Consider the following 27,575-nt stretch of genomic DNA (forward strand, 5'->3'; position numbering starts at 1 on the left):
GTGACAAGATTGTAAAGTCAAACAGCTTTGAAAGAATTAGGATCTCTAATCCTGAGAACGTACTAACCATGGTTTCAGAGAAAGAATGATGAAACATGCTACCGTACCTCCTGATAGAAGTGAAAGACTGAAGAGTGCAGATTTTCTTTCTCTCTCTTCCCATTCCACCCCCCCCCCCAGTCACACACACACACCCTTTTTTTGGATATGGCCAATGCAGAATTTTTTCCTTCGCCTATGAAAGGGAAAAAGAAAAACAAAATCTCCAGAGAGACAGAGAAGAACAAAAGTAACTTTGGAGAGAGCAATTTCATTTGAATGGGAAGCCAAACTGCAGGGAGTTAGGAAAACGGGAAGAAAGGCTATGGAGACACCAATTGTAGATGGCCTTCTCAAGGAATTTAGCCATGAAAGGAAGGACAGATATAGGTAACAAGGATGGATGGATCAAGTGAGAGCTTTTTAAGAACAGAGATATGAGAGTGCTTTTAAGCAGTAGAGAAGCAAGTAGTAGACGGGGAAAGATGGAAGATTAGTGGGGAAATGGGTATGGTGGAGAGGGCAGTTGGCTAGAGGATATGAGATGGAATGAGATCACTTGTGCATGTAGAGGAGTTTGCCTTGGCAAGGAGGAGAAAATATCTCTTCCTAAAAGAAAAGGGTGAAGGAGGAGATTGGAGGAGGTGCCTGAGTGATGTGAGATGAGGAAGTGATAAAAGGGAGCTCTGGGCAAATGGCTTTAATTTTTACAGTGAAATGTGAGGCAAGGTTTTCAGCTGAGAAGGTGGGCAAAGGAAGAGTAATAAGAGGTTTGAGGAAGGACGAAAAGGTTTGGAAAAGCCTCTGTAATAGCTAGCTGATTAGGGTGGTGTAAATGTATTGCCTTGCTGCAGTGAGGGCCCATTTGCCATTTATAAGGGACTCAGTCAGCAAGAGTTGTAAAATTTTTTTCTCCAGCCTTATTCAGCAATACATGAAAAAGATAGTGGGAGTAATCTAAGGCTGACGCTTGGCATGGCAAGATCACCAAAAGGACAAGGGTCAAAGTATTCATATCAGATTGGAGTCTGTATTATATAGGGTTAAGCCGAGATTAAAAATAGCATTTTTCATCTTTTCAGTGAGAGCAAAAAGGTTTTAGTGTGCCATTGCTTTCACTAAAAATATTACTCACATTTTAAGTGAGACCAAAAGGTTTTTTGGGCCTTAAAATATTTCAAAATATTTAGTCTTTCTCAAAATTTTAAATGTCTTTTTTAATGTGAATTTCATAATTTATGATTTATACATACATTGATATGTTCAAAATGTTTCATTGATAAGAATGTGTGATCAAAATGTTTGGAGAAAGCGAAAGTCATCAGTAAGACACTTGAAAACAATCAGAAAAGAGCAGATGGATGTTTAGAACAAGTTACAGAAAACCAGGCATTTTTTTTTTTACTCTCATATTAAATTTAACATGTCATATTGCTTGACTTCTCAAGGGATGGGACAGGGTTGGGAGGAAGGTAGAGAATTTGGAACTCAAAATTTATGAAAATGTTTTTACCTGTAATTGGGAAATATTTAACAAAATAAATAAAAATGTATTTAAAAAACTTAACATGTACTTTTAAAAACTACGTGCAACAGAACCTCACTATTTAAAATCTGCCATTCTTTGTATATCAAAAGGTTCATGTTTAATGCTTGTCACTTACCCTGTTGAAAAACAATTAAAATTTAAGTTTGGAGACTTAGAGTCTCCAGTCTTAGAATCTTAGAGAATAGGAGGAAAAGGAATAGATATATTAAACACTAATGATGACATTTCTAATTCTGAGTTATGATGATATATAAAATAGTTTGCCTATTTAAGTAGTTCGTGAGTAATTGTCTCAGTACAATTTTACCAAGTGATATTTGAAGCCGGTATGAGCTGTATGTAATGTTGTTATTTAGTACAGTGGGTAATTTTAAAACACTGACTCTACTGGACAGAAAATAGGTGTCTGTCCATTGACTTACTGACCTTTGTAGTGCCTGACCATGAAGTGCCAGCACTTAAATCAGTAACTGATAGTAGCCCTAACACTGAAAAAACAAAACTTAGGAAATCAATGGGGAGTTCAGATTGAATAGTAGTAATGAATACAAATTTGCATAGGGTTCAAAGGTGTTTCTCTTTGTGGGGCATTACTTCAACTGGATCGTGACTCATAGCACTGTTTTGCCAAAATCTCAGACTTTGATAATTCCATCTCTTAGAGAACAAGAGGGAAAGGGAAATGAAACAACTAAAGCCAAGAGGTATATTTCATTTTCTAATGTTAGTGAGTGTTGAAAATTTCTTGCTTACAAGTTGATACAAGCAGCCAGGCTAAACTATAGTAGTAAATATTCCTAAAATCAAATCATTAAAGATATGTATGCATGTAAATTTTAAATATAAATGTAAATTAAATTAAAATATATAATATATACATATTTTAAAATTTAATTCTGAATTTGATGAACACCAAAAAAGATTTTTTTAAATGTAGACCAAAAAGGGGATTATATGTGAAACCAAGAATATTACACACAGCTTGCATTGTTTAAAAAAAAGTATTGAAGTTCATGTTTTTAAAAATTAATTTTTATTGATAATTTTGTTTTAATATTGCCTAAAATTTCCCCTTGTATTTCTCCTCTTACTTATCCTTCCCAGAGAGTCATCTCATAAGGAAGGATTTTTTTTTTAAGAAAAAGAGAAAGAGGAAAACCCTGCAAAGTAAATTAATATATTCAAAAAATTAACTGAAAACATGCCTGTTTTCATACTTGTGAAGCTCACACCTCTCCAGAGAGGGAGCCAGGCTTGTTTGTAATTTTGCAGCATTCATTTTTATTATTTTGTGGCTATGTTCTTTCTATTTATATTGTTCTCATTATGTATGTTTTCTTCTTTCTGTTGATTTCACTCTGCTTGGGTTCATATAAATCTTTCTATGCCTTCTCTGTATTCATCTTTTTTGTCTTTTTTGTTTTACATTCATTCTGAGCCAATCAGTCCAAACAATGACCAAGTAGGGCTTGGGTTGGGACCTATTGTTGGCCTGTCAGTTAGAACCAGAGTGATTTGGGGTTAAGGCTGGTCTGTAAGGAAAATAAATTTCAGAGATTAAAATTTATATTCCCTTTGGACAGAACACCTGCAGTATGACTTTGGCTAAGTCACTTAACTTCTCACTGCCTCAGTTTTCTTAACCTGTAAAATGGGGATCATAATAGCATCTACTTCCCAAGGTTTAGACTTCTTTCTCTCTGTATTCTTGTCTGTTTTCTTCAGTATATTTTTAAAAGATATGTTAGTGATCCTGATTTATTTACTTTTTTTGGTCAATATTTTTGCTCATTCCTATCCCGAAATAAAAAAAGGGAAAACACAATCCTTGTAACTTGAGTTTAATCAAGCAAAACAATTCCTACATTTATTATGCCCCAAAATATGTCTTATTCTGCACCTCTGTAAGGCAGTAGATTGTATGCTTCATCTTCAATTTTCTCCTGGAGTTAAGGTTGAACATTGCATTTATCAGTTTTTAAATCTTTCCAAGTTGTCAAATCATTAGTATTCAAAATTGATGAAATTTTTTTAGGTGAAACAGTTGCTGGGCATTTGGGGTAGTCTCAGGTATGTCTTTCTTAGCCCATCTTATCACACTCTTTTCTTCTTTCACCCCCATCTCACATGAAGAGGGAGTCCTTGCCAAGGTATACCCCTTGCTTTACAGATAGCTCCCTCTACCATTTCCTTTCTCACTTACCTTCAGTCTTTTTCTGTCTAGTGGGTGTTTCCCTCCCATCTACAAACATTCCCATCGCTCCCCCATCCTCATAAACCCCTCACTTGATCCCCACTAGCTATGGTCTCACATTTTTCTACAATAGGTGCCTCCACTTCCTTTCCTTTCTTAGTTCTCTATATAGTCTGGCATCTGACCTCATTGTTCAACTGAAACTGCTTTCTCCAAAGTTACTAATGCTGTCTTTTCTCAATCCTTATCTTCCTGGACCTCTCTAATTTTGCCTTTGATGTTGCAGACCAACCTTTTTCTCTTTGAGACTCTTCTCTAGGTTTTCATGACATGCCTCTTTGCTGGTTCTTCTCCTGCCTATCTCACTGTTCTTCAGGGTCCTTTGATGGATCTTCATACAGGTCATGCCCACTAAAGGTAGGTGTCCCATGGGGCTCTGACTCGTCTCACTTCTCTTCTCCCTCTGTACCGTTTCACTTGGTGATCTCACCAGCTCCCATGGATTCAGATATCTTCTCTGTGCTGGTGATTCTTGTATCTACTTACCAACCCTAATGCCCCCTCTGCTGACCTCCATTTTTACATCGCCAACTGCCTATTGGACATCTAAAGCTAAATGTCCTGTAGACATGTTAAACTCAATGTGTCTAAAACTGAGCTTTTTATCTTTCCCCAAAACCTTTCCCCCAGCTTCCAGACTTCCTGTTACTATTGAGGGCATCATGATTCTCCCAGGCTCTCAGGCTTGCAGCTCACCTCCCATATCCATATGTTGCCAAGACCCATCGACTTTACCTTCATACCATCTCTTGTTTATGCTCCCTCTCTCCTCTGACAGTGCCATCACACCCACACTGTTGCAGTAGTCTTCTAGTTGGTGTCTCTGCTATAAGTGTCTACCTACCCAGCTGTCAGTCATCTTCCTAAAGAGCAGGTCTAACCATGTCACCCCCCCCCTTTACTGAGTATAAACTCTTGGGGCTCCCAGTCACCTGTAGAATCAAATATAAAATCCTCTGACCTTTGAAGCCCTTTACAACCTTGTGTGCAATCCTCTTCCCCAAATCTTCTGACACCCCTCAGATACTATGAGGTCCATTGACATTTGGGCATTTTCTGACTCGGGCATTTTCATTGGCTGTCCTCCATGCTTGGAAAGCTCTCCCTCCATATCTCCATCTTCTGGCTTCCTTCAAGTCTTAGCTAAAAGTCCATCTTCTATATTGAGCCTTTCCCAATTCCCCTTAATTCTAGTGCCTTCCTTCTGTTGATTATTTCCAACTTGTATAGAACTTGTTTGTTTGTTGCATCTTGTCTCCTTCATTAGGCTGTGAGATCCTTGAGAGCAAGTCTTGTCTTTTACCTTTGTACTTTGTGTTTACCGTAGTGCCTGTCACTTAGTAGAAGCTTAATTTTTATTCGCTGACTGACCTATTAAATGCATTAGGGTATTCAGGAAAAAAGGTTCAACTTGATAACAAGTAATAATAACTAATACAAATGTTATTTCCAAGGAGGGATTTTTTTTCCTTTGTCATTTTTTTGGAGTAGTTGGGGGAAATCTTGTATTTGAAACTCAGAACTTTCCTTCTGAATGTGACAGTGATGTCACAAGGACAAATGTGTACAAGAACCTGTGTTTCATTTCTCTATGACCTTCAGATCACTATACTAATGATGGGGTATGGGCCCAAGCTGAGACCTTAAGAATTTGAGTCCCATTTGTCCATAGGCCCTAGGAACCTCTCACCTTGAGTTCTCCCTGGATCTTCCCACTTGATCTAGTTTTACATGTCTAAATAGCCTAGCCTAGCCTTGCTCTCCATTGTCTGTTACCTCCAGATTGCCTCTGCTGCTTCCTACCCTTAGTCCTATCAAAACATCTATGTCCACCCAAATCTGTTACTCTTAATCTAGTCTAGCCCTCCTTTATCTGTTATCTCCAGGTAGTCTTCAGCTATCTTCCACCCTTAACCCCATTCCTGGAGTCTGACCACTAGTCACTCCAGGCCCATCAAGATCCTCCTTAGAGCCCTCCTAAGTCCCGCCCTAAACCCCTCCTGTAGTCATCTCAGACTACTTGCACAACCCTAGATCCCTCCCATAATCTTTCTGTATATAAGTCTCATCTTGCTTGCATGAAGGTGCTTAGATTCCTTAAGAGTCTAGCCAATGGTAAGATTTCTTAAGAGTCTGGCCGATATGGTGATTCTTTAATAAACTTTGTTTTTCTTTGACTATAAGAAGGCTTGGATGGAATTCATTCGAGCAGGGACTGGTGTGTCGTGTCGGTATTTCAGGTTCCCGATCACCCCTAAACTCCTTAAAAAACCTCAACATATGAAGGATTTGTGAATTTCTGTATGAGGCTATTCACAAATGCATGTTACAACCTCTCTTTTTCTCAGTGGATTGTCTTGGTGAGTTGTGGCAGTGATGTGGTTTGGAGTTGTTGGGAACCGTGAAATGGCAGGGTACTGGGCTGTCTGCCTGGAATGAATGTAGGCACTCAGACCTTCCAGCCAATTGACAAGGTTTATTGTAATGCCAGTAGTGGCCAGTGAGATTCTTAGGGAATCTGCCACTTAATGGGGGTGAGACCAATGCTTACATACAAAAAAGACCCCTGAAAGGATCTGGGTAGGATTAAGTAGTCCTAAGTAGTTTGGGGTGGGGCCAGAGTGACAGGGAAAGGACTGTCCAGCTAATTAAGTGATTTAGGTGGGCCAGTTGCCTTAGGCCAAAGGAGCCTGTGATCTGAGCTGCTGAAATGTATGGGAAAATTCAGAGACTGAGTTGCTTTTCAAAGACATGGTCTTTACCTTTTAGGGTCCAGGTCCCATCACCCATTAGCAAGTTGCCCAGTTTACCAGTTTCCTAATGAGCAGCTTTTCTGAACTGAAGCAGGCTGATCCTCTGAGGAGTGTCTGTCACCACACCTCCACTCCAACCTTTTCTGTCTAATAGAATCCGCTGGAGCTTGTGCTCCAGTGTCAGGGTTACCTCTATTCTAAGCTACAATAAAGCCCTGGAGTAGGACCTTAGTGGAGTGGATTTCTTGCAGTAACAGGAATAACAAAACAATTTGTTGCTTCTTCCCTCTTACTGAGGTCCTTAAAATATATTTTGAGGCATAATGACTTTTAAGCCTTTTTGCAATGCAGTGGTATACCAAAGGCACAGAGTCATTACCAATCATTTCCTTTTTTCTTTTAAGATGCCCAGGGTTTTTGGCAGGATGGACAGCTTCTTGAACTTGCTGAAGTGGTAGGAGTGAAGAACCCTGAGAGCGGTTGAAATGGAGGAGAGGTTGTAATTGTCATGGGTGCCTGAACTCAGCATGGCAGGAACTACTTTGGGGTCTTCAGGACAACATAGGAACAGCGCTTGGGGATTCATTTTGGGTTTTTAGTTGAGGTTTTAGGGCTGAGATACTGAACTCTGCTCTAAGGCTTGGTCTTTGCAGTGTTTGAGAGAGCACTTTTGTCCTTTTGACTGATAATTGCTGTGTGAACGGACTGTTGATTCTATAGGGTCTCCATAATTTCTGTAGTGCTGCTTGTAGTAGAGGCCAGTTCCAGATCGAGGCTGTGTTTTGGTCTCAGCTGTCTCTACTTTATAGCTGCACAAAAAAATAGTCCAGTTTGAGGAAAAGCTTTGTGTGGGAACCCATTTGAATTTCATTGGTTCACAGGAGACTTGAAAAGTGTTCTCTATTTTCCTTTACCTTTGTTCGATAAAGATCAGTCTGTTACAGAAATATCTACTTGGTTCTAGGAAATTTAGAGTTGCAAAGTAACAGGGAGAGCCACAGTTAGGCTGGGCCTGACCAGAAGGCTGACTCAGGAGCCAGTTAGTTGTCTCTAGCATTTATAACCCTATTTAGGGATTCAACCCATAATTCAGGATCAGTTTTATACCTTTGTTTTTCTCCCATCGAAAAAGAGATTATGTCCCTAAACGTGGTTTTGGGGATCACTGGACTTCCTAGGCAGGGCCAAAGTCCTGAGGAAGAACCCTGTGATAATCCCTAGGAAGGCTGTACAGACCACAGGACTCCCAGAGGAAGACCAAGTGGTAGCCATCCCTTAATCTGTGGGGATCACAGGGCCTCCTAGGGATCAGACCCTAAAGAAGACCCAAGGGATGGCCCCTTAAGATGGCAGTAAGATTCACAAGGCTCCTGAGACAGGGCTGGAAATCCCAGGTGATGATGTCCCCTTAAGAAGGCCATGCGGACCACAGGGTTCCTCAAGGGAATCCAGAGTGGTAGCCCTCTTAATACCGCAGTGGAGATCACAGGACACCCCAAGACAAGATCCAGGAGTAAGCCCAGCAAGCTTCCGTTGTCTGTTGTTTCCCTTCACTTGATCCTAGGAAAATCCATGTGATTTGCCCATTCACACCCAGAGAACTCAGGACCAGAGTGGGCAGAAGAAGGCATTTTACTACACTCCCCAAGAGAGCAGGTGTAGTGCTCACAGGAACACTCATGCTGATACAGCTGCAGGAGCAGGGGTAACCATTCCCTCCACTCCTGCTAGAGTCATGGTTAGTTTACAGTCTTTGTTTTTTACATAGTTTTCCTAGGTTATACAGTTTATATAAATAGGATAATAAGGATACAGAAGCAAAAGTGAAGTTAATTAGATTTTCCTTGTCTTAGTTTAGGATTAAACTATATTCCTTTACTTCCCCTACTTTCCCTCTTTAACATATGCAAATTATGCAAATCAGTAGGCCTGAATTCTTGACCAAGACCAGACCCTAGATAAGCTTGAACAGGTTCAAGTGGGTTTGGCCTCTCTAATTCCCTAGACTGCCTTCTCAAAAAGTATGCACATGCGTACAAGCCTCTGACCTCTCACCTCACCGACCTTGAGGCCTGGTCTCTGCTAAAGCTGGGGTGGGAGAGGGCAGGGAAGCACACCTTTAGTTCTGTGGAAACAAAATTCCTCCTCCCATTTCTAACACCCCTGAAAGCATGAACAGTTGTCTTTGGAGTCTGGAAGCTTCCAAACCCACCTCCGCAGGTACTGGCCATGAGTGACGCTGAGCCAGAGTACTTCATCTCTGGAGTTCCCCCAAAGCACCCTAACACTTTGAGGTTCAGAGGAGGTGTCTGTTGGTGTTGGGAGAGAGAGCATTCTATAGTAATGAAATAACAGGGCTGGGGTCCCTCCTCCTCCACCCCATGCACCTTGTTGTTAAATTGTTTCTGACTCTTCTTGACCCAGTCAAATGCCAAAGTTTATTTTAACACCAATAAAGTGGATGAAGTTCTTAGGGAACCTGCTAGTTAATGAGGATAGTGCTGATACTTTATATAAATGGGATAGTGAAAGGATCTGGGGAGGCCAGGTGTACCAGTGAAAGGAATGTCAAGTGGCTAATTCGGTTAGCTGGGTTGCTTTCAGGAACTTGGTCTTTTTCCTTTGGGGATCCAGGTCATATGATCCCATCAGTTTGCCAGTTCTTCTCCAATTCATTTTATAGATAAGGAAATTGAGGCAAACAGTTAAGTGATTTGCCTGGGGTCAGTCATCTTGTAAGGTTCTGAGGCCAGATTTGAACTCTTGAAGATTTTTCCTGACTTCACGCCCAGCCAGCGTTCTATCCATTTTGATACCTGGGTGCCAGCCAGAATTACTAAGGGTACGAAGCATGAAAAGAGTTTAAAGGCATAGGGTAGGAGGTATACTATATAATGTCTATTAATCTTTTAAAGTTTATGATTATCCTAGATTTAGAGCTTGAAGGGACCTTAGAGATTGCATGGTTCAGTGCTCTTTGTAGAGGAGGAAACTTGTGGCCGTGTGGAAAAAGCTGCTTGTCACAAATATAATTAATGTCAGTCAAGATTTGAGTCCTTTTTAAAGCCCCTAATTACTTGAATCATTTAATTTTATTCAGTTCAGTAAACATTTAAGCACCTACTAAGTGCCCTACTTAGTGCTTAGCACTGGAAATAGAAATAAGAAAGTGCCTGCCCTCAAGGAGCTTACCTTCTAATGGGAGGAGACCATAAGCAAAAGGAAACTGGAGAGGGGAGGGAGGAGAAGGGCCCTGGGGCAAGGAACTGGTGCATCTTTTAGGTGGAGTTTGAGACCCTGGGGAAGCCCAGGTCTGCTCTCTATCTACAAAGGAAGGCTTTGGGTGGAGTTAAATGCTCCACCCTCCAGGCCTGAATTGATTGTCTTTATAAGTCTGGAATGTTGAATATTTGATTCAGTAGCTTTGCTACCTAGTCAGAAGCCTTAAAACATTGACTAGGAAATCTCCAAATGACCATTTTTGTCATTTCCAAAGTGCAGTTTACAGAGACCATATGATGTAGTGGAAAGATCGCTATATTCAGAGGTCAGGTTTTGAGCCCCAGCTCTTTTCTTTCTTACTTTTGTAACCTTGGTTCAAATTAGCTTACCTCTCTGGGTAAGCTCTTGCATTTTCTCAGCTGTTCATCGAGGCTGGGCTAGACTACATCTAAGATCCATTCCAGCCCTAAATCTATGATACTCTGGTACTTTCCAGTTTTTGGACCACATGAGACTCCTAAGTGTTATTTTGAGGCACTAGGAATCAGAAAACAAAACAGACCAGAAATATGCCTTCTACCAATTTAGTAACACTGTTAATGTCCCCTGCTATTTGGTACATCTGTTTCTGGCCTGTCCAGTGTTATAATGTGTTGTTTCTATGCTCATTTATCTAGTAGAGATTTTTCATTGAGAACTAGATTTAAGCAGGAAGCTAGGTAATTAAAATTTACCCAGATGTAATGCAAACATTTTTAAATTAGTGAAGCAGTTAAAAACGGGACTGATACTTTTGACATTGTTCACATCTATTTCTTCTCATTCCGGCCTAAATCCACTTAGGCTTCTATGAAGCCAGTGCATGAATCTTCCAAACGTGTCAGTATTTGCCGGTGTACAGCAAAGAAAACCATAGTACAAATGGATGGGCACTTAGACTATTTCATAGCATCAGCTTTTGTGTTGTTTGCTAGCCTGAAACTGCACGCTCAGCTCTCTTAACGACTTATATTTCCTCTCTTTTATAGGAGTACATTTGCCCCAGATGTGAATCAGGCTTCATCGAAGAAGTGACTGATGATTCCAGGTATTGTACAAGCTCATGAATAAATCAGACATCATATTGTCCATTATTTTTCTCAACACTGATTTAATGAATTGGAGTAAATTTGGTTCTCTCAGTCTTCTCACTAAAGGTTTGGGTGTATGTGAAAGAGATGGTGAGGGAGGAGGGAAAAGGGGAGAAATGATGAAAGAATAGCTGTTTTGAGGCAGCTACGTGGCTCACTGCATATAGCACTTTGCCTGGTCAGAAAGACCTGAGTTCAAATCTAGCCTCAGACACTTGTTAGCTGTGTGACCTTGGGCAAGTCGCTTGACCTTTGTTTGCCTTAGTTTCCTCAACTATGAAATGGGGATGATAATAGCATCTACCTTGAGTAGGGTTGTTAGAAGAATCTAATAAGCTAATATTTGTAAACTGCTTATCACAGTGCCTGACATATGGTTGGTGCTATAGAAATACTTATTCCCTTACCATCCCCACTGATCCTGGGATTATGGCATTTTCTGGGAAATCCTTATTTCTATACCAGTTAGAGTTGAGTTGATTATCATTTTGTTCCTATGATTCTAGGATGCTTTTGGGTTTATGATGATCTATCCTGTTGTCTGAGAGCCAAGTCCCTGTGCTATATCATGGGAGAGTAATTTCTGACGAGGATAGCTAGCTAGCTTCACATATTTATGCAGAGCAGAGTTCTCTCTACTTTGGAGAAGCCCTGTTTGCCTCCCTTTGGCTGATACTTTAGAGGAATGTGCTTTATCTATAATGGGATCAAATGTGTGCCAGCTTGTTTAGGGAAACAGATTTCCATTTCTAGTCCCTGGAAGAAGGATTGATTGTCATTAAATCTGAGAAGATGTTTATTTCTGCCCTTATGTGGTGGACGAAGTAGAAATTGGCTGGAAGGGGAAGAACGGTGCCAATCTTTTAGGCCTCAGTATCTTAGGAACATGCACTTTCTTTTTTCATATTAATAGAACTATTTCACTCCAGGGAAATAATTTCACTGTCATGTTCCTTTTAAACTTAGGATAATTAGAAATTGGCTTTTTAAGGATAGAGTAGTTAGTCATTGAGACAGTTGAATCAGTGATTCTTTCTCTCCAGCTCAGTAAACAAGATGGTGTTTTCAGACCTATCCCCTTTGGGTCCTGAGGACCTTAATTTGTGCTCTTAATGGTTACTGGGTAGGTGAAGGGACTGAACCACTGATTTTATTGTATTGGTAGCTCCTACTGAGGACACTCCATCTCACAGTGCAAGTTACCACCTTCTCTACAGCCTGTAGTTAGGAGAGAGTCATCTTGAGCACTGAAAAAGGCTAGGACTTGTTCAGGGTGATGCTGCCAGGATGTGTCCTGGCTTGGAGGCCCACTCGCAGGGCTATTGTAACACAGTGTCTCTCACAGTTAATGAGAGTTGTTAATTCCCTTATTGTTGCTATTGGCAGAATCTAAAGTTGAAAGCTCCCTCCAAACCCAGGGGAAAATTACCACCTTACAGTATGTACAGCGTTGGTTTGTTTTCACTAATGAGTGGAGAGTGTGTGCATAAACTGAAAGTTCTGACCTCGTCCTTTGTCCACTTGATGCATGGGTTCAATTTAGGACAGACCTACAGTTTCACTGTTCCTATAACTAGAATTCTGAGGAAGCAGCTTTAGCAAAGCTAAACCTGCATTCTAGCATGACATCAGAAAAGCGTGTAGGCGGCATGTTAACTTGGGCTGACTTTCTGTTTGTATTCCATATGCACCCAGTGCTGATGCAGATACTTGTGTCTTTGCATGCATTAAGGCCATATCAACTAATGAGATTATTAGTGAAATGGGCTTAATTTTTTCAAGTTTTTTTTTTAACATTTAAGTTAATTTTTTTAGATCTTCATTGGCAAGCATCCACCCTAAAGAGGGCAGAGTTTAGCTTGATAGTACAAATGAAAGGAAGAGTTGTATGTCTAGGGAGCTGTGATTTCATAGCTCTTTCTTTCTTCTCTTAACTTTACAATTCCCATTTTCCAGTTTGTAAGTGGAATGTAAAGCTATGTAGGCTGCTATGCCCAAACGCTGCTGAAATGTGAGGTATGGTGACTTCAGAAAGACATCAGTCTATTAAAAGACATCCTTCCCCTACGTTGGAGGAAGAATGGATTAAAGGTCACAAACTTTGCTAGTTTGTAAATATTTGACTAGGTAACAGCAAGGTTTTCTTTTTCTGACCTGTCATTAAAACACCCTAGCTTGTACACACTAATTTGAAAGACCTTACCTGCTTGCTGTAGATCAGGGGTGAGCAAACTGTTGGCAGAGGACCACATCTGGTCCTCCACCTGTTTTTGTATGGTCCTGAGCTAAGAGTTTAGGTTTGTACATTTTTAATTACTATGAAGCTTTATTTAAAAATGTAAAAACCATTCTTAGCTCCCTAACCTTCTTAACTCCTTGGCATAGTTTGCTTACTTCTTGCTATAGATGATTATATTGTGTGAGTGCTTGTAAATGAATTTTTTTTTTAAATTATTAAAAATGGGTCTCATGTTTTAAGAAACAACTACAGTTTTAAGAATGAAGCTACATTAAGATTTTTTGGGACACTCTCAATATAGCCTTATTTATAAGGAGGCATGAAAATTCATGCAGTCATTTGTACCAGGAAAGTGTGGGTATATTGGTCCTGTGTGGTACTTGAAGTAGGATCGGTTTAACTTTTGAAAGAGACATTTTTCTGTAGTCAAGTAGCTTTTCATATGTATCTTCATAGTCTGTATTTGGTTATTAAAAGATGTAACAATCTTATATTTCCAGTTTGCTGTTTCATTGACTCAAATTTGCCTTGTATTGTGTAGGGAAGGTTACTGTTGGACCTTGTTCTCCCAATAAGGGGCCTAGTGTAATCTTAGATGGGAATTTGGAAGGATAGATTTCTGGGTAGTAAAACAAGTTCTTTTCTCAGAACTTGTGAGAGTTGTGGTCAATACATTATTTCTCCTCAAAGGAAAGTCTATTTAAAGTATGTGATGTAAGACACCTACCTCTTTGCAGTAGTTTAGGGTCAGGAAAAGCCAGGTGATGACTTCTTAAAGGATCTGAGATTCTATGATGGAGAATGATGGAAGTATAAGGGCCTTTTATTTTTCTCCATCTCCTTTGAGGGCATATAATGTAAAACGAAGTCCCCATAGGAGGTGGTTTGTGGGGGAATGTTAATAGTAAGGAATGGGTGACCATTGTGGAAAAAAGTACACAGCATGTTTTAAGGAGAAATAAATTTCATGTTGATAAAGTTTGACTAGGCATCATTGGCTTCAGCTTCTGATTCAGAGAATAAAAAATTATTGTTATGGCATCAAAAGAAGCTTCAGCTCTTGCCCTCCAGTTTTATGTGTAGCCTAACCTCCCATCACCGAGCTGGGGACATGGTGGAGCTTGATGTAGCACTGCTCAGCGTGAAACTTCAGGTTGGCCATTTTAGTCAGATGGATTTTGCAGGATAGGAAGTACAGGTTATCAGGTTGTTGGGTATCATGAAGTAGAAGTCATCTCAAGGACCTCCTATTTCCAGCCAGTGATTTTCTGCCAGGAAAGGAAAACGGTGTTGGGCAGCTTCCTGTGCACAGGGCTTCCTGTCTTCTGATCCAAGCACCATGGGCATAGGACTGAACTTTTCATTCATGCACCTGTGTCACTCTGGGTGAACTACTCTGAGTGGTGTTGGCCCCAGCCAAAATCTTGGTTCTTGCTGCCCCACATCTTGTTTTTCCTGCTGGTGAGCAGGACTTTTCTTTCTTTCTTTCTTTTTTAAAGTGACATATTGTTGAGAATGTGATCAGGGGAATATTTTCTTTTTTCTTTTGTGTAAAGGAAAGGGAATTGCATTGCTTGGCCATGGATCTGTCCCCACCCCCTCCTTCCTCCCTCTCCCCCCATCCTTTGGCTTCACTTTGATTTTTCTGTTTGTTGTACTGACATTAATTTGTTTGATTTGTTTTCTTTGACAGAATAACCCACATTCCAGCTCCTTGTAATTTCGCAGTTGCCATGTGGTGATTTTTTTTTCTTTATCAGGCTTTTGCTCTCATGTGTCCCCGTCTATATTTAGCTTCCAGGAGAGGAACTTATTTCTGGGAATGGGATCACTACTCACTCTTGTTTCACCTTAGTTTTTTAGATAGTGGTGGCAGCGGCCTAGACGACAGCACATCCACGCAGTTTGCAGAGGTAAGTTTGGCTTTGATGGGAGGGGTTCTTTGAGCAGCTTGTCCAATTCAGTTCATAGGAGAGCAAACATCAGTGTGTTCATGAAAAATAGAGGCAGGATGTGGCCTCTTTGAGAGCCAAGCTTAGCTTTCGGTGGCTGGAGCTTTGGTTGTTTGAATTCCAGTAAGAGCTCTATTTCAAAGAAAATATCTTAGCCTTGACACACAGATCAGAGATCAATCGGGGCTCAAATGTTGATTTTCTTACTGTCTTCTGCTTTTTCTGTATTGTACAAGGGGTCTCAAGTTTAGTATAGTTTTAACTTGACTAGCTTAAAGCCCCACCATGACTTTTGGGACACCCTATGGTGATTTGAGAATAATGAACTTGAACTGTGTTCAAGCCATAACAATTAATGCAGCCCAAGATGAGCTTGTATTTCCAATAACACATTTTAGCACCAGTCATCGGGAAGTAGGCACCTTGTTTTGTGTAGGGCTGCTGGGTTTTAGCACCTAGATCACACATTAATTGGCAGAATTGAGATTTGGAAGGGAGATAAGGATGGGGCATTTAGGTGTTCAGGTCTCCAAAAGGTTTTTCACATGTCTGATTATGCATCCCTATTAGAAAAAAGGAACTTGATTGTAACTTGAAAATAAGAGGTCACTCTATATGTTTGTATATCATTTAATATTTAAATGTGTAGTAATTCTTATACCTTTCCCCATTGCCCTGAGATCTCTTCTTTGCACCCCCTTCCCAGGTTTTTTTTTTTTTTTTTGCTTTTCTCTTCCCTTTTTAACCATTTAGTTACCACCTCACAGGCTAGCCTAGCCTAGAAAAAGGTACTGATTTCTTTCAGTTTCGCTGTGTCTGCTATCTCCTGTATCTGCTTCTGGTCCTATATAGCTAATAAACTTGTGATTACCATAATGAACTCACGGGCTAAAAGTAGGAAAGATAAAAGCTTAATTTAAAATAAAGAATTCCTCCGTAGTATTGTTCCACATTATGCCTCCTTAGTGGCCAGAAAGTTCAATTATGAGTTTCATGTTTTAAGAGGGATTACATGAAACATCCAAAGGAGAATTGAAACAATTAGAGGATCTACTGAAGGAAATGGGTGTGTTTAGCCTAAAGAAGAGAACTCCTCAGGGCAGGGGCTGGCAGAGACACAATGACAGTTTTCAAATATTTCAAGGGTTATCCTGTGAAAGAGGGTTTAGGTGTGTTCTGCTTAGCCCCCAAAGGCTAGAAGTAGGACAGTCGGATGGAAATTATACAGAATCTGATTTTGGTTAAACATAAAGAAAAATTTCCTAAAATTTTTCAAGAAATGCCTAATGAAGTAGTGAGTTCTCTGTCACTGGAGGTGCCCAAGAAGAGAATGAATGATCACTTTTATGGGGGGTATCATAGAAGGACTTCATTCTTCTAGTGAGTGGTAGAGTACCTTTGGAGTCTCTTCCAGCTCTAAGGTTAAATGTTTCTGTCAACACCAGCCAGTGCAACTGTTTGAATACACCTTTGTAAAGTGGCCTCACTGGGTATCTTAGCCTCCAAGTGGTGAGTCCTCTACCTATTACAAAATCTCTGCTTCAAATTCATGAATGTAAGTAAATCACAAACAAAGTCCACAAACTCCACCTTGTTTGAGTGACTTCTGATTCTAACAGGGCCTTGTTGACATTTATGTAACACTTTTAAGGTTTGCAAAGCGTTACATATATTTTCTCATTTAATCCTTACAACAACCCTGTGAAACATACTGTCATTTTCCCTGTTTAAAGGTGAGGCAGTTAAAGCTGCAACAGGTTAGTTGACCCATTCAGGGTCACACAGCTGATATCTGAGGCAGGATTTGAACTCTGGTCTTCTTGACTCAGGAGTCTAGCACTTCGCCACTCTGTCCTGTGATCTCAAATTACCTTCCAAGTACTCAATCTGAATGTCATTGAATACCACCTAGCTTGGCACCAAGGAGGAGCTTAACAAATGCTTATTGACTGACTGAATTCCCTTGGTTCAAGTGTCTAGAAAGATCCTGTCCTTTGTGAGAAGTTCCCTTTTTATTCTCTTTTGTTGTTGCCTAGGGAGAGAAAAAGCTGAATTAATGGATTTGGTGATTCTTCTTCACCCTCTACCTCCATGCTGTCTATCCCACAGTTAGTTGTCGGCCCTAGAAGCCTTCTCGAATTCTTGTCTCCTTCACCAGTCGCTTTTGACACTACAGGTTACATAGTCTGTTGCTGGTGTTAAACCTGAAATTTTGGTTGAAGAAAACAACAGAGCTAGGTGATAGAAAAATCCATGTTGTTTATTATTTTCCCTTAAAGCATAGTGGAGCTAGCTTACTTGTATGTACAAGGAGTCAGAGTATAAACTCTGGCTGCCTGAACAAAGCAATGAGAAAACTTATATACGTTATTTTAGCAGAGCTAGCAAGCCTGTATGACCTCATTTTTATGACCCCCATGTATGTTTAACCATGATACAAGAAGAGGATTTTCCTTAATGGAATAGAGTTGTAAAGGATGTTGACAAAAGTCAGTTGAAACTACAGCCCAGCGTCTCTGTGTCTCATTACATTCCATAACACAGTATATACCTGTAGAATATTAAGCAAGGTAATCTCTCTTGGGGTTAGGGTAATGTCCTTAATGATCTGGCCTTGTTGACAGAGGTAAGGGTATTGCCTGAGCAAACTTTTAGAGAGAACAAAGAAGCCCAGGTCCTGGATCTTCATCCAGTTACTCATTAATTCAGGCTCTGGGTCTGGTTGAAATTAGAAAATGATATAAAATAGTATAATATTTTCCACACTGGTTACACAGGAGGCAGAAGAAATTTCATCCGTTTTTCTCCTTTCCCTTAAGATCTGACTCTGCTTTTGGGATAAATAGGAACAGCTCGGTCTGTCAGGTGAGCAGGTATGATTCAGAGACACTGAGTAAGGAGATTATCAATGAGTCAACTTCCTAACTGCTATTGTGATGCTAGATTCAAGACTGGGGCGTGTGCTTGCTCTCTAGTGGGGACATAATTATGCCATTCCTCATGGTCTGTAGTGTAGAGTCTTACGGTATATAGTCTTATGATCTTATGGCACTGATAAAGTTATACCAGGATGTCTGATTACCCTGTTCAGTTATGTTCTTTTCCCCTCAATTTTGCCCTTCATTGGGGGTCCTGTGATTTCTTTGTCATCATTTCTAAAAAATTTAAGTTATCCAGGTAAGACCATAAAAGGGCTTTCTCCCTCCCCTCACCCCCATCAATTAAGTTTTTATCAGGTGCCTACACTGTGCTACCAGGTGATATAGTGGAGAGTCCTTGCTGAGGAGAAGTTTCTAAGTGTATTGTGGTGGTGATGGTTTGGGGGGAGGGGTGGTGTGGGGAGAATACAATATATTTAGAGAGTTTAAGTGCTAATTGTGTAGTAAACATTGAGACAGAAATTAGGGAAGGGAAGTGGGAGCATGGGCTTTGCCTTCAGGAAAGATTTCATGGAAGAAGTCTTTAACTGGGTCTTGAAGGAGGGTAGAATTTGGATGAACGAAAAGGAGATTAAGGATTTTAAGAGAAACTTGTAGTCTTTGGTTTATATTCATACTTAGTTGGAAAAAAGATTGTATAAAGACCTAAAATTTGTATTTCTTTTCCATCTTTCAGATGACAGTTGATTTTAAACTCTTAGTATAGAACAGGGATTCTGAACCTTTATTTGTGTCATGAATACCTTCAGCAGTCTGGCAAAACCTATGAACTTCTCAGAATGTCATTAAATACATAAATTAAAATACAAAGGCTTACAGAGGAAGCCAATTATAATGAAATACATTTGCCAAAATATTTTTTTAAAAAAGCAACACCCCAGATTGAGGGAAAGAGGGTTGTAGGATAAGCCTCAAGGCCGCCCTTTTGTCTAACCTAGCAATGGTTCCCCCTCCCCCCAACAAGAGGTGATTGTTATGAAGTGTTTATTGACCATGTAAAGTAGCAGGCTATAGGCTAGTAACTGACCCCTTCATAAAATGAACAGAGTATTGTTAACAAAACCAGCTTTGGATTTTTAAGAGAAGGGAAAAATCCCTTTTGGATGAAAGGCATCGTTTGAGAAGTATATGAATATATGAGGCAGAAAGTACCATCACTTTATGGGGATTTGGGAGACTAGAGGAAGCTGTCTTGAGATTTTTGTTTTATGTCTCCTTCGGAATGACTGACAAAAAAGAATCCCAGGGAATTAAGCCTATAGCTCCATGTGAGCTTTGTCAGTCTCCTGAAAGGGGCTGACTGTTTATGTGTGGCAGTGAGAAATGTCAATCCAGACTCTTTCAGAGCCAAGGTAAGGTGGCCGTTACTCTCCTGATAGGATAGATGACTTCCTGGATGTTCATACTAGGGAAGGGGGCACCCTTTGTGTTTTAGGGAGCTTTGGGCAGATCTTGGTATGGTTGGTTCTCAGATATTTTTCCTCTTACCTAGCCTGTCTAGGTCAGGAGGGAGCAGCAGTTGGGGGGTATTCCAGAGGACTGCTAACCAAGGCTGGTCTTGTAGGGCCTCTGAGTTTGGCAGGGTACACGTACTGGATCCTTCAGGGAAACAATCCAAGTCATAGAAGCTTCGAGTTGGAAGAGACTTAGGAGGTCATTTTCCCTAATTGCCGTCTATCAATTGCCAGCTTCAGTTCCTAGCCACACAACCCCTGCTTGAAGTTTTCCAGTGGTGAAGACATTGAGGCTTCCAGAAATGAATGTCTCTCAGGGTCACATGACAGTGCGAGGTGAACCCAGGTCTTCTACTTAGACCTGGTAGAAAGTTTTTCCTTATAGAACAAAGCTAATCCCTCTTCTCATCCAGTTGTTTTCAGATATTTTAAGAATGCCTTCTCTTCCCTTCCCTTCCCTTCCCCAGGTCCTTCACCCAGTACTTCTAGGACCTGGGTCCCAGACAAATTGCAATCCTAGTCCTCCCCTTTGGGATGAGCTCTAGCCTCTCAGTTTCTCTCCAGCAGTGTGGCACCTGGTCATGTTACACCAGATGTGATCTGGTGAGGTTAGAATAGAGTGCATTGAGCTCTCTTTCCCTTGCCCTGGGCACCGTGCTGCCATTAGTACAGTTTGAACTATAAGAGGGTTAGCTCTTTGGCTTGTCACATCATATTGTGGATTTATTAAGCTCTGAATCCTCTAGAACTCTTGGATGTTTTTTATATCATCTGCTCTCTAGCCATATGTCTTTGGGTAACTTTTTGAAGCCACATTGTAAAACTTGACATTTATTCCTATTCAGTTTTCATCCTACTAACATCATTTTGCCAGCATATAAAAATCATTTGGGGTCCCAAATTTAATCCAGCTTCATTAAGTAATCTGTGTATTTGTTAGACTTGCTTGCAGTTTATGCCTTCGTGCGAGTCATTGACCAAAATTAGCCAAATAGGGCCAAGTTCTAAGGATAGCATGGCATTTGGTGAGAAATCTGGAAGGACAATTGAAGAAATTGTAATCCACTCAGAATCTTCAGAGAAGAGCACTTGGTCAAGCTTGAAAAGGACATTTTTGGTACTTGGAGTAGGGAATGGAGGATGTTAGAGTTTTCTATCCAAGTCATATTTCTCGGGGAAAATCCTGTGACATTTTGTAACTGGGGGGATTTCTGATGTAAACCATAACTTTTTTTCCTGTATTTTAAAAATTGTAAATAGAGTGGATGTCACTTTGTGTTGTGCTATACATGCCAGAGGAGATGAATTTCTTCTTACAGTTGAATTGAGTTTGGAGTGAGATCAGACATCATGGGGGGGGGGTGGCGGGGGACTGCTCAAGGGATACTGCTTCTCCTTGAGGACAAGTGTAGTTGAGTTGGGTTCACTGAAGATCCCAGACAGTGAGACTCAAAGTTCTAGATTCCTTTTTCAGAACAGAAGTTGGTGATCCTTGGCATTACTGATATTATCAGGAGTGAGTTATCATTGAGAAGAAAAGGAAGCTTGTCCAACTTGTCTGAACTTGAAACTTTTACCTCTGAGCTGATTCTGGAGAATGGTCTCAGACTGGGTAAGGGTTGGGGTGCATTCTTCTGCGGTTTGCCTGAAGTACTTAGAAATAGCTAGATTGCTCAGTGGATAGCGCTGGGCCTGCAGTCAGGAAGACCTGAGTTCAAATCTGGTTTCAGAAACTAGCTGGGTGACCCTGCGCAAGTCAATTAACCTCTATTTGCCTTAATCCATTGGAGAAGGAAAGGAAAAACCACTCTAGTATCTTTGCCAGGACGGTATTAGCGTGCTGTGGTTCTTGGGGTCACAAAGAGCTGCACGTGAGTAAACAACCACAGCCACTTAGACGTAGAGCCGAGGTTTCTATAACCTAGGTCTACTAACCCGTAAAGGGCTCATGGCTATATGAACTTGGATGGGAAAAAAAAGACATCTTTATTTTCACCACCTCTGACTGAAGTATTTTCTAAGTTAAGCATTTTCTTCAGTTATTTAAAGACATTATTCTGAGAAAGGGTCCACAGGCTCCACCAGACTAGTCCTTGACAGAAGTTAATCCCTGAGCTAAGGGATGGTTTCTGGACATGTTTTAGGGATCAGGGCCTGAGGGGAGTAGGATTTGGTGGATGTTCATGAGAGGTAAAGAGTATAATATAGTATATTATAGTATTATATACATAGTATGAGCGCTTGTTCTCTCTCTCTTTTTCTCTTTCTGTCTCTTTCTCTTCCTCCTCCCCTGCCAAATTCTCTTTTGTCATCACTGTGGATATTCCCTACATCACAGCTTATAATCCTCCTGGCCTTAGATGGCCTTCCAGAACTGCTCTGGCCCCCAAATCCATCATATTGTTGCCAGCCTGATGTTGAACTTCAGCAGACTTAGCTGGGTTGGTCCTCAGACTACAGAAATGCAATTTGCCCTGGGGCCCGTTCTTGACTCTTATCTAGCTGGGTAGAATCTGTCAGAACTGCCTTGATCTCTACTTGTGTAGCTCTTAAGAGTCCAGGGCTGGTTTCATATTGTACTTATGCGTGTGTGTGTGTGTGTGTGTGTGTGTGTGTGTGTGTGTGTGTAAAGAGGAAGGACATTACATAATGAATCATAATTGAAAGAAAAATCAATCTGAAAATTACTTAAATTTTAGGTGGTTTGCCAGACATTTTTAGGTTTTGCAGAAACTCCATTTAGAACTATTTAACCCTTGTCACACCAATTTGTTTATTTTTAATACTTCTGTGGTAATTTTATATGCAGAACAAAGGAGTTTATTATACAGACACATATTTAAAAACAGAAACTTTACTATGGGAGATTGCTGTAGTATTTGGGAAAGGAGGAAGAAAAAAATTTGGGGCTCTTGCAATAGAGTGGTATCCACAGATGATACCTTCTTCTCATGCTCAGCCAAAGATGAGGTCTAATTCTCAGTGGCTAAGTGAATACATAGCCAGAGTCTGTTGTCACCTCTAGCTCATATTAAATCCTAAGAATGAGGCTGGTTAAGAGGCATGTGAACATGAACTAGATGTTAGAAAAGAAATTTGCGCAGTTATGGTCTTGGCTCTTAAATGAATGACTTTTATTTAGTTAGTGGTTTTCATGTGTATGATACCTGCTCTTGAGACACACTGCTTTTACATGAAGTTGGAAAGAACTTGTAGTTCTTGGTATATCTGCTAAAGTTGGAAAATTATCAAGTTTTGAGTTTGTTTTTTGTCTCATTCCTTGTTCTCTGTCTCTGACTTTTCACCAGCTCTGGGACCATTTGGACCACACAATGTTTTTCCCAGACTTTAGACCATTTCTGAGTAGCAGTTCACTGGATCAAGACATTAGAGACAATGAGCGGGGTCATCAAACCCATGCAGATCTTTGGGGGCCCAGCAGGCCACCCAGACTGCCAATGACCAGGAGATACCGATCCCGGGGGAGTTCTCGACCTGACCGGTCCCCAGCAATTGAAGGGTAAGTGTCAGGCTTAAAAATACTTTAAAAACAGTTTTGACTATTTTTGTTCTTGGGGCAACCTTGCAGAATGAGGCTGCATACCATTTTTTCTAGGGCTCTAAGATCTTAGCTTCTCTGCTTGAGAAGAGGCACAACATTCATGTCCCTTAAGAAGAATGTGTCTGCTGCCTGCGTACCTTGGGTTCTCCTTAATGTGTCATAGAAGTAGAGCTTACAGACCTGCAGAATGGGTATATGTTGGCTCCAGCTTTAGCATAATGAAGTTGATGCCTCATCACCTTTTGTGCTTTCATCTAAGAATCATCTGGGCCAGCTGACAGTTAAGTATTGAATAAATGCCTTCTGTGGGCCAGGCACTGGGCTAAATGCTTTACAAATATCTCATTCGATCTTTATTGATCATATCTTCTCAGATCCTTAGTTAACAAAGCATAAACAAAACAAAGGCAGATTGGACTTGAGTGGTATCAGAGCCAGAAGCATGAGGAAGTCCTTTTGATCATAGATTTAGAACTGCAAAGATGCTTAACCATTATCTAGCTCCCCTCATTGTTTCACAGAGGGGCTGAAAATGATCTGCCCGAGATAACTTAGGTAGTAAGTGGCTGAACTAGGATTTGAACCCAGATCCTTTTGACTTCCCAAGTCTACGCCTCTTTCTATTGTTTCTCATTGACCAGCAATTTCTTTTCCTTGAGTTTTTACTACTAAAAGTGACTTTAATTTTGATTTTTCACTTTTCACTTGTTACATACTGTGTTTGATGCTTCAGTGAAGACAATTTAGTCATATAGTTAGTACTGTGAACTTTTAAATGGGCAGCTAGGTGGTACAGTGAATAGAGCTTTGGGCCTGGAGTCATGAAGACCTGAGTTCAGATGTGGCCTCAGACACTTCTGGGCAATCCTGGGCAAGTCACAACCCTGTTTGCCTCAATTTGCTCATCTGTAGAATGAACTTGAGAAGGAAATGGCAAACCACTCTAGTATCTCTGCCAAGAAAACACCAAATAGGGGCGTGAAGAGTCAGATATGACTGAAACGACTGAACTCCACCACCGCCACTTTGATATACTGGTTATGTCACCCTCCTGCTCACCAGCATCTCAGCATCATTGGAGCTAACTTCTTTTTCTGGTGTTCCATATTTCCTTCCCTGCAGAGTAATGTCAGTGTCACCTTTCTCCACTTGTACCGTCACCCCAAAGTGTCTTGGTAGGTGCAATAATACTTTTTTGAAGATGGAGATGTGGGTTTTATTCTACTACGATCTCACCTCCTAAGCCTTGCGTATTGTCATGAATTCAGTATGTGTTTGTTAAATGAATGAAAGGGATGCATTTGGCTTTCTGTTTGAAGACTCAGATCAAGATCGTTAGAATTCTGCTATGTTAGTGATGAAGTCCAGCTTTCACATGGCATCTTAAGGTTTCCAAAATGCGTAACACACATTTATCTTTCATCTTCAGAGCAGTCCTGTCTGGTGGGTGCTGTTGTTATGCCCGTTTTCCAGTAGCTTAGAGATCGTGGCTTGCCTAGGGTTATACAGCTAGTACGTGTCAGAGGCAGGATTTGAACCCAAATCCTCCTGACTCCAAGTTCCCCACCCTTTCTACTCTATCATGATGCCTCCCACTTATATTTTTAAACATGCGTTATTGTTCATTTGTTTTAGTCAGGTCTGACTCCATGACCCCATTACAGATGAGGAAACTGAGGTAAACAGGGTTAAGTGACTTTCCCAGGATAAGTGTCTGAGACTACATTTGAACTCAGGACATTGAGTCTTCCTGATTCTAAGCCCAGCGCTCTCTCCACTGTGCCACCTACCTGCGCTTAAACATTTACCGTTCCTCTTATGTTGTAGAAGGGCAAACCTAAGGGATAGAGCAAGTGAGGAAGATTTTTTTATTCTTAATTGTCATGTCTATATAGTCTAAGTATTGTTTCTACTCTGGAAATTGGGAACTAACTCTTCAGGGAAATGGAGTCATAGAGGCATTCACATGTTCCTTTCTGATAATTACTAGTAGGATACTTCCATTTCTTAAGGCAGAAAATAAAGCTTTACTTTAAAAAAAAAACAACCTGATATAAAAATATTTTGCGATAGATTTTACTAATTGCCAAATTAGTAAATGGAGAAATGCCTGATTGGTTCATTATCCTGGGAAAACCTGAAAAAAAAAACCTGAAAACCATGATCTGAAAGATCTTTGTGACAGCTGCATCAGCTTGGTGTGCTGGGAAGAGCATTGGGCTGGAGTCAGAGGTCCTGGCTCCATCTCCCAGTCCTGCCCCTTGTTAACCTGGGGAATGTAGGATGAGTCACTCAACCTCAGCTTCCTCATCTGTAAAATGAAGGCGTTGGACTAGGTGACTTCCGAGGTGCTTACCATATCTAAACCTATGATCCTGTTTGAGCAAATGAATGGGTAGGAGTCAAGTTTGAAAAGCCTTTCACTTTCTAGAATCCTTGCCACACCAGTAGGTAACAGCATAAAAAACTTCCCAGCTTAAGCCTCATCCTTCTTTGAAACCTCATTATAGTTTTCTCTCTACAAAAATAGAAATCAGGCTCCATGGTTCCTTATTGACACTCCCTTTTCTTTTTCAAGTAAACAGTTCTACTTGAGTGGCCTGCAGTGATGGGACACTTAGTAGATATTTCATCCAATAGAATCATACTCCAAGGATTTTTTAATTTATCATCGTGAAAAAAAAAATTTATCATCATGGGTATGGCAGGTACCACTTCTATGGATGCAGAAAGTTTATTTTAAAAACGAGCATTTATTTTCTCCTCGTATTGGGGGAAAAAAATAAAAAAAACCCATTGTAACAAATCTCCATGGTCAAGCAAAACAGATCCCTGCATTGGTCGTGTTAAAAAAAATGTGTATTTCATTCTTTATCTTGGGTCCATCACTCCTTTGTAAGGAAGTAGGTGCATACTTCATTATTGGTCTTCTGGAATCATGGTTGATCATTGCATGGATCAGGGTTAGGAAGTGTTTTTACTTTATTTTTCATTTAATAAGCATTTATTTTCTTAGCTTCCTACCTCATTCCCCTAATTTAAAAGAAAAACAAAACCTTTGTAATAAATTTGCCTAGTTAAATAAATTGTTCATGTACAGAAATGTATGTCTTATTCGGCCTTTTGAGCCCATCACTCCTCTTTCAGGAGGGGTAGCATAGATCATCATTCCTTTGGAATCGTGGCTGGTCATTGCATTGGTCAAAATTTTCATGCTTCCCAGAGTAATTTTGTCTTTACAATGTTGTTGTTGTTGTACAAATTATTCTCCTGATTCTGTTCACTTTGAATCATTTCATACAAGTCTTCCTAGGCTTCTCTGAACTCATCTTTTTGTCATTTCTTAGGGCACAATGGTATCAGCTTTCTGAAGCTGAATTTAGAAAGCCCAATTCACAGTTGTGAATGGTATTCACCTTGTATAATTTGTTCTGCTATTTTCTACTTTTTTGTTGCAACAAAGAGAGCCTGGCTAGATAGGCTTATGAGTTGCTATGGCATGGTAAGCAGCTTTATGCTGAGGAGCTTCTCCAGGAATGTACCTACCTTCAGCTTGAATGACAGATATACAGACTTCTACTTGAAGACTTTCCAACGTGGTTTAGGTTTGCACAGACTTGCACTCTCCCTGGCATAACTTTAGAAAACCTAGTCTTGTACTTCTGTACCATTCTGACACATTGGAGTGGAGGAGCAGAATTTTGTGCTCTTGAAAGTAATTGTGGAATTGGATTTAAAGTTATAATTACAGGAGCAGTGTTTATGCTTTCTTCATTGCATTTTAATATATAATGCACTGACAATGAGTGCTTTTTTCTCACTGTCCAAAGTAAAGATTTATGTAGCGCATTTTGCATTTCTCAGTGCTTCATAAATGTGAGCTATTATTATTCCTGTCTTTCTGGCCCTGGTTGATGATGTAAGCTTTGTATTCTTGATAGTATAGACTATTCAGCCTTGGCCCATAACTTCTGAAATGTAGGTGTGCTCTTTGGCAGAAAACAACCATCAGAATGAAGCCTTTTCCTAATTCAGATCCCTTCCAGTCTGTGAACCGACTTCTGCTTCATCACATGCTTCAATTAATCAGCAAGCATTTATCAAAGAACTTATTTCTAGTCAGCCAGGTCCCAGTGCTAAGCATGGAGGAGACTGAGACAAAAATGAGAGGTTTCCTGCCCTTCAGGGGCCCCTGGCCTCCCAGGAAACTGAACTTGAAAACCTTGATTAACCTAATTTTTTCTTCTTATTATAGAAATTTTAACAGAGATACAAAACATTGTCAATTCGATTGAAGAAACATATAATTAAGCACTTACTGTGTACCAGGTACAGTGCTAAGCACCGAAGATATAAATAAGGAAAAGAAGACAGTCCCTGCCCTCAAGAAGCTTACAATCCAATGGGAAAGAAAGCTGGGAAGAGGGGGAGGGAAAGGATACCAAGGTGCTACTGCCTTGGAGGCATCTTATTCAGTGGCAT

The 27,575-nt window shown here is 40.4% G+C and overlaps 1 protein-coding gene across 2 annotated transcripts in view; it reads left to right on the forward strand.

The window, feature by feature from the left end:
• RNF115 (ring finger protein 115) overlaps nucleotides 1-27,575 on the forward strand; it is a 60,539-nt gene that overhangs the window by 25,512 nt on the left and 7,452 nt on the right. The window contains exons 2-5 of one of the 2 annotated variants that reach the window (XM_036766586.1): nucleotides 10,846-10,904; nucleotides 12,334-12,385; nucleotides 15,042-15,099; nucleotides 22,840-23,051. In XM_036766586.1, the coding sequence (XP_036622481.1) occupies nucleotides 10,895-10,904; nucleotides 12,334-12,385; nucleotides 15,042-15,099; nucleotides 22,840-23,051 (332 nt within the window). In that variant the 5' untranslated portion in view covers nucleotides 10,846-10,894. The remainder of the gene's footprint in view (nucleotides 1-10,845; nucleotides 10,905-12,333; nucleotides 12,386-15,041; nucleotides 15,100-22,839; nucleotides 23,052-27,575) is intronic. The other variant, XM_036766585.1, reaches the window with a different exon arrangement.

The sequence above is a fragment of the Trichosurus vulpecula genome, chromosome 7, assembly GCF_011100635.1.
Source record: "Trichosurus vulpecula isolate mTriVul1 chromosome 7, mTriVul1.pri, whole genome shotgun sequence".
Lineage (NCBI taxonomy): Eukaryota > Metazoa > Chordata > Mammalia > Diprotodontia > Phalangeridae > Trichosurus > Trichosurus vulpecula.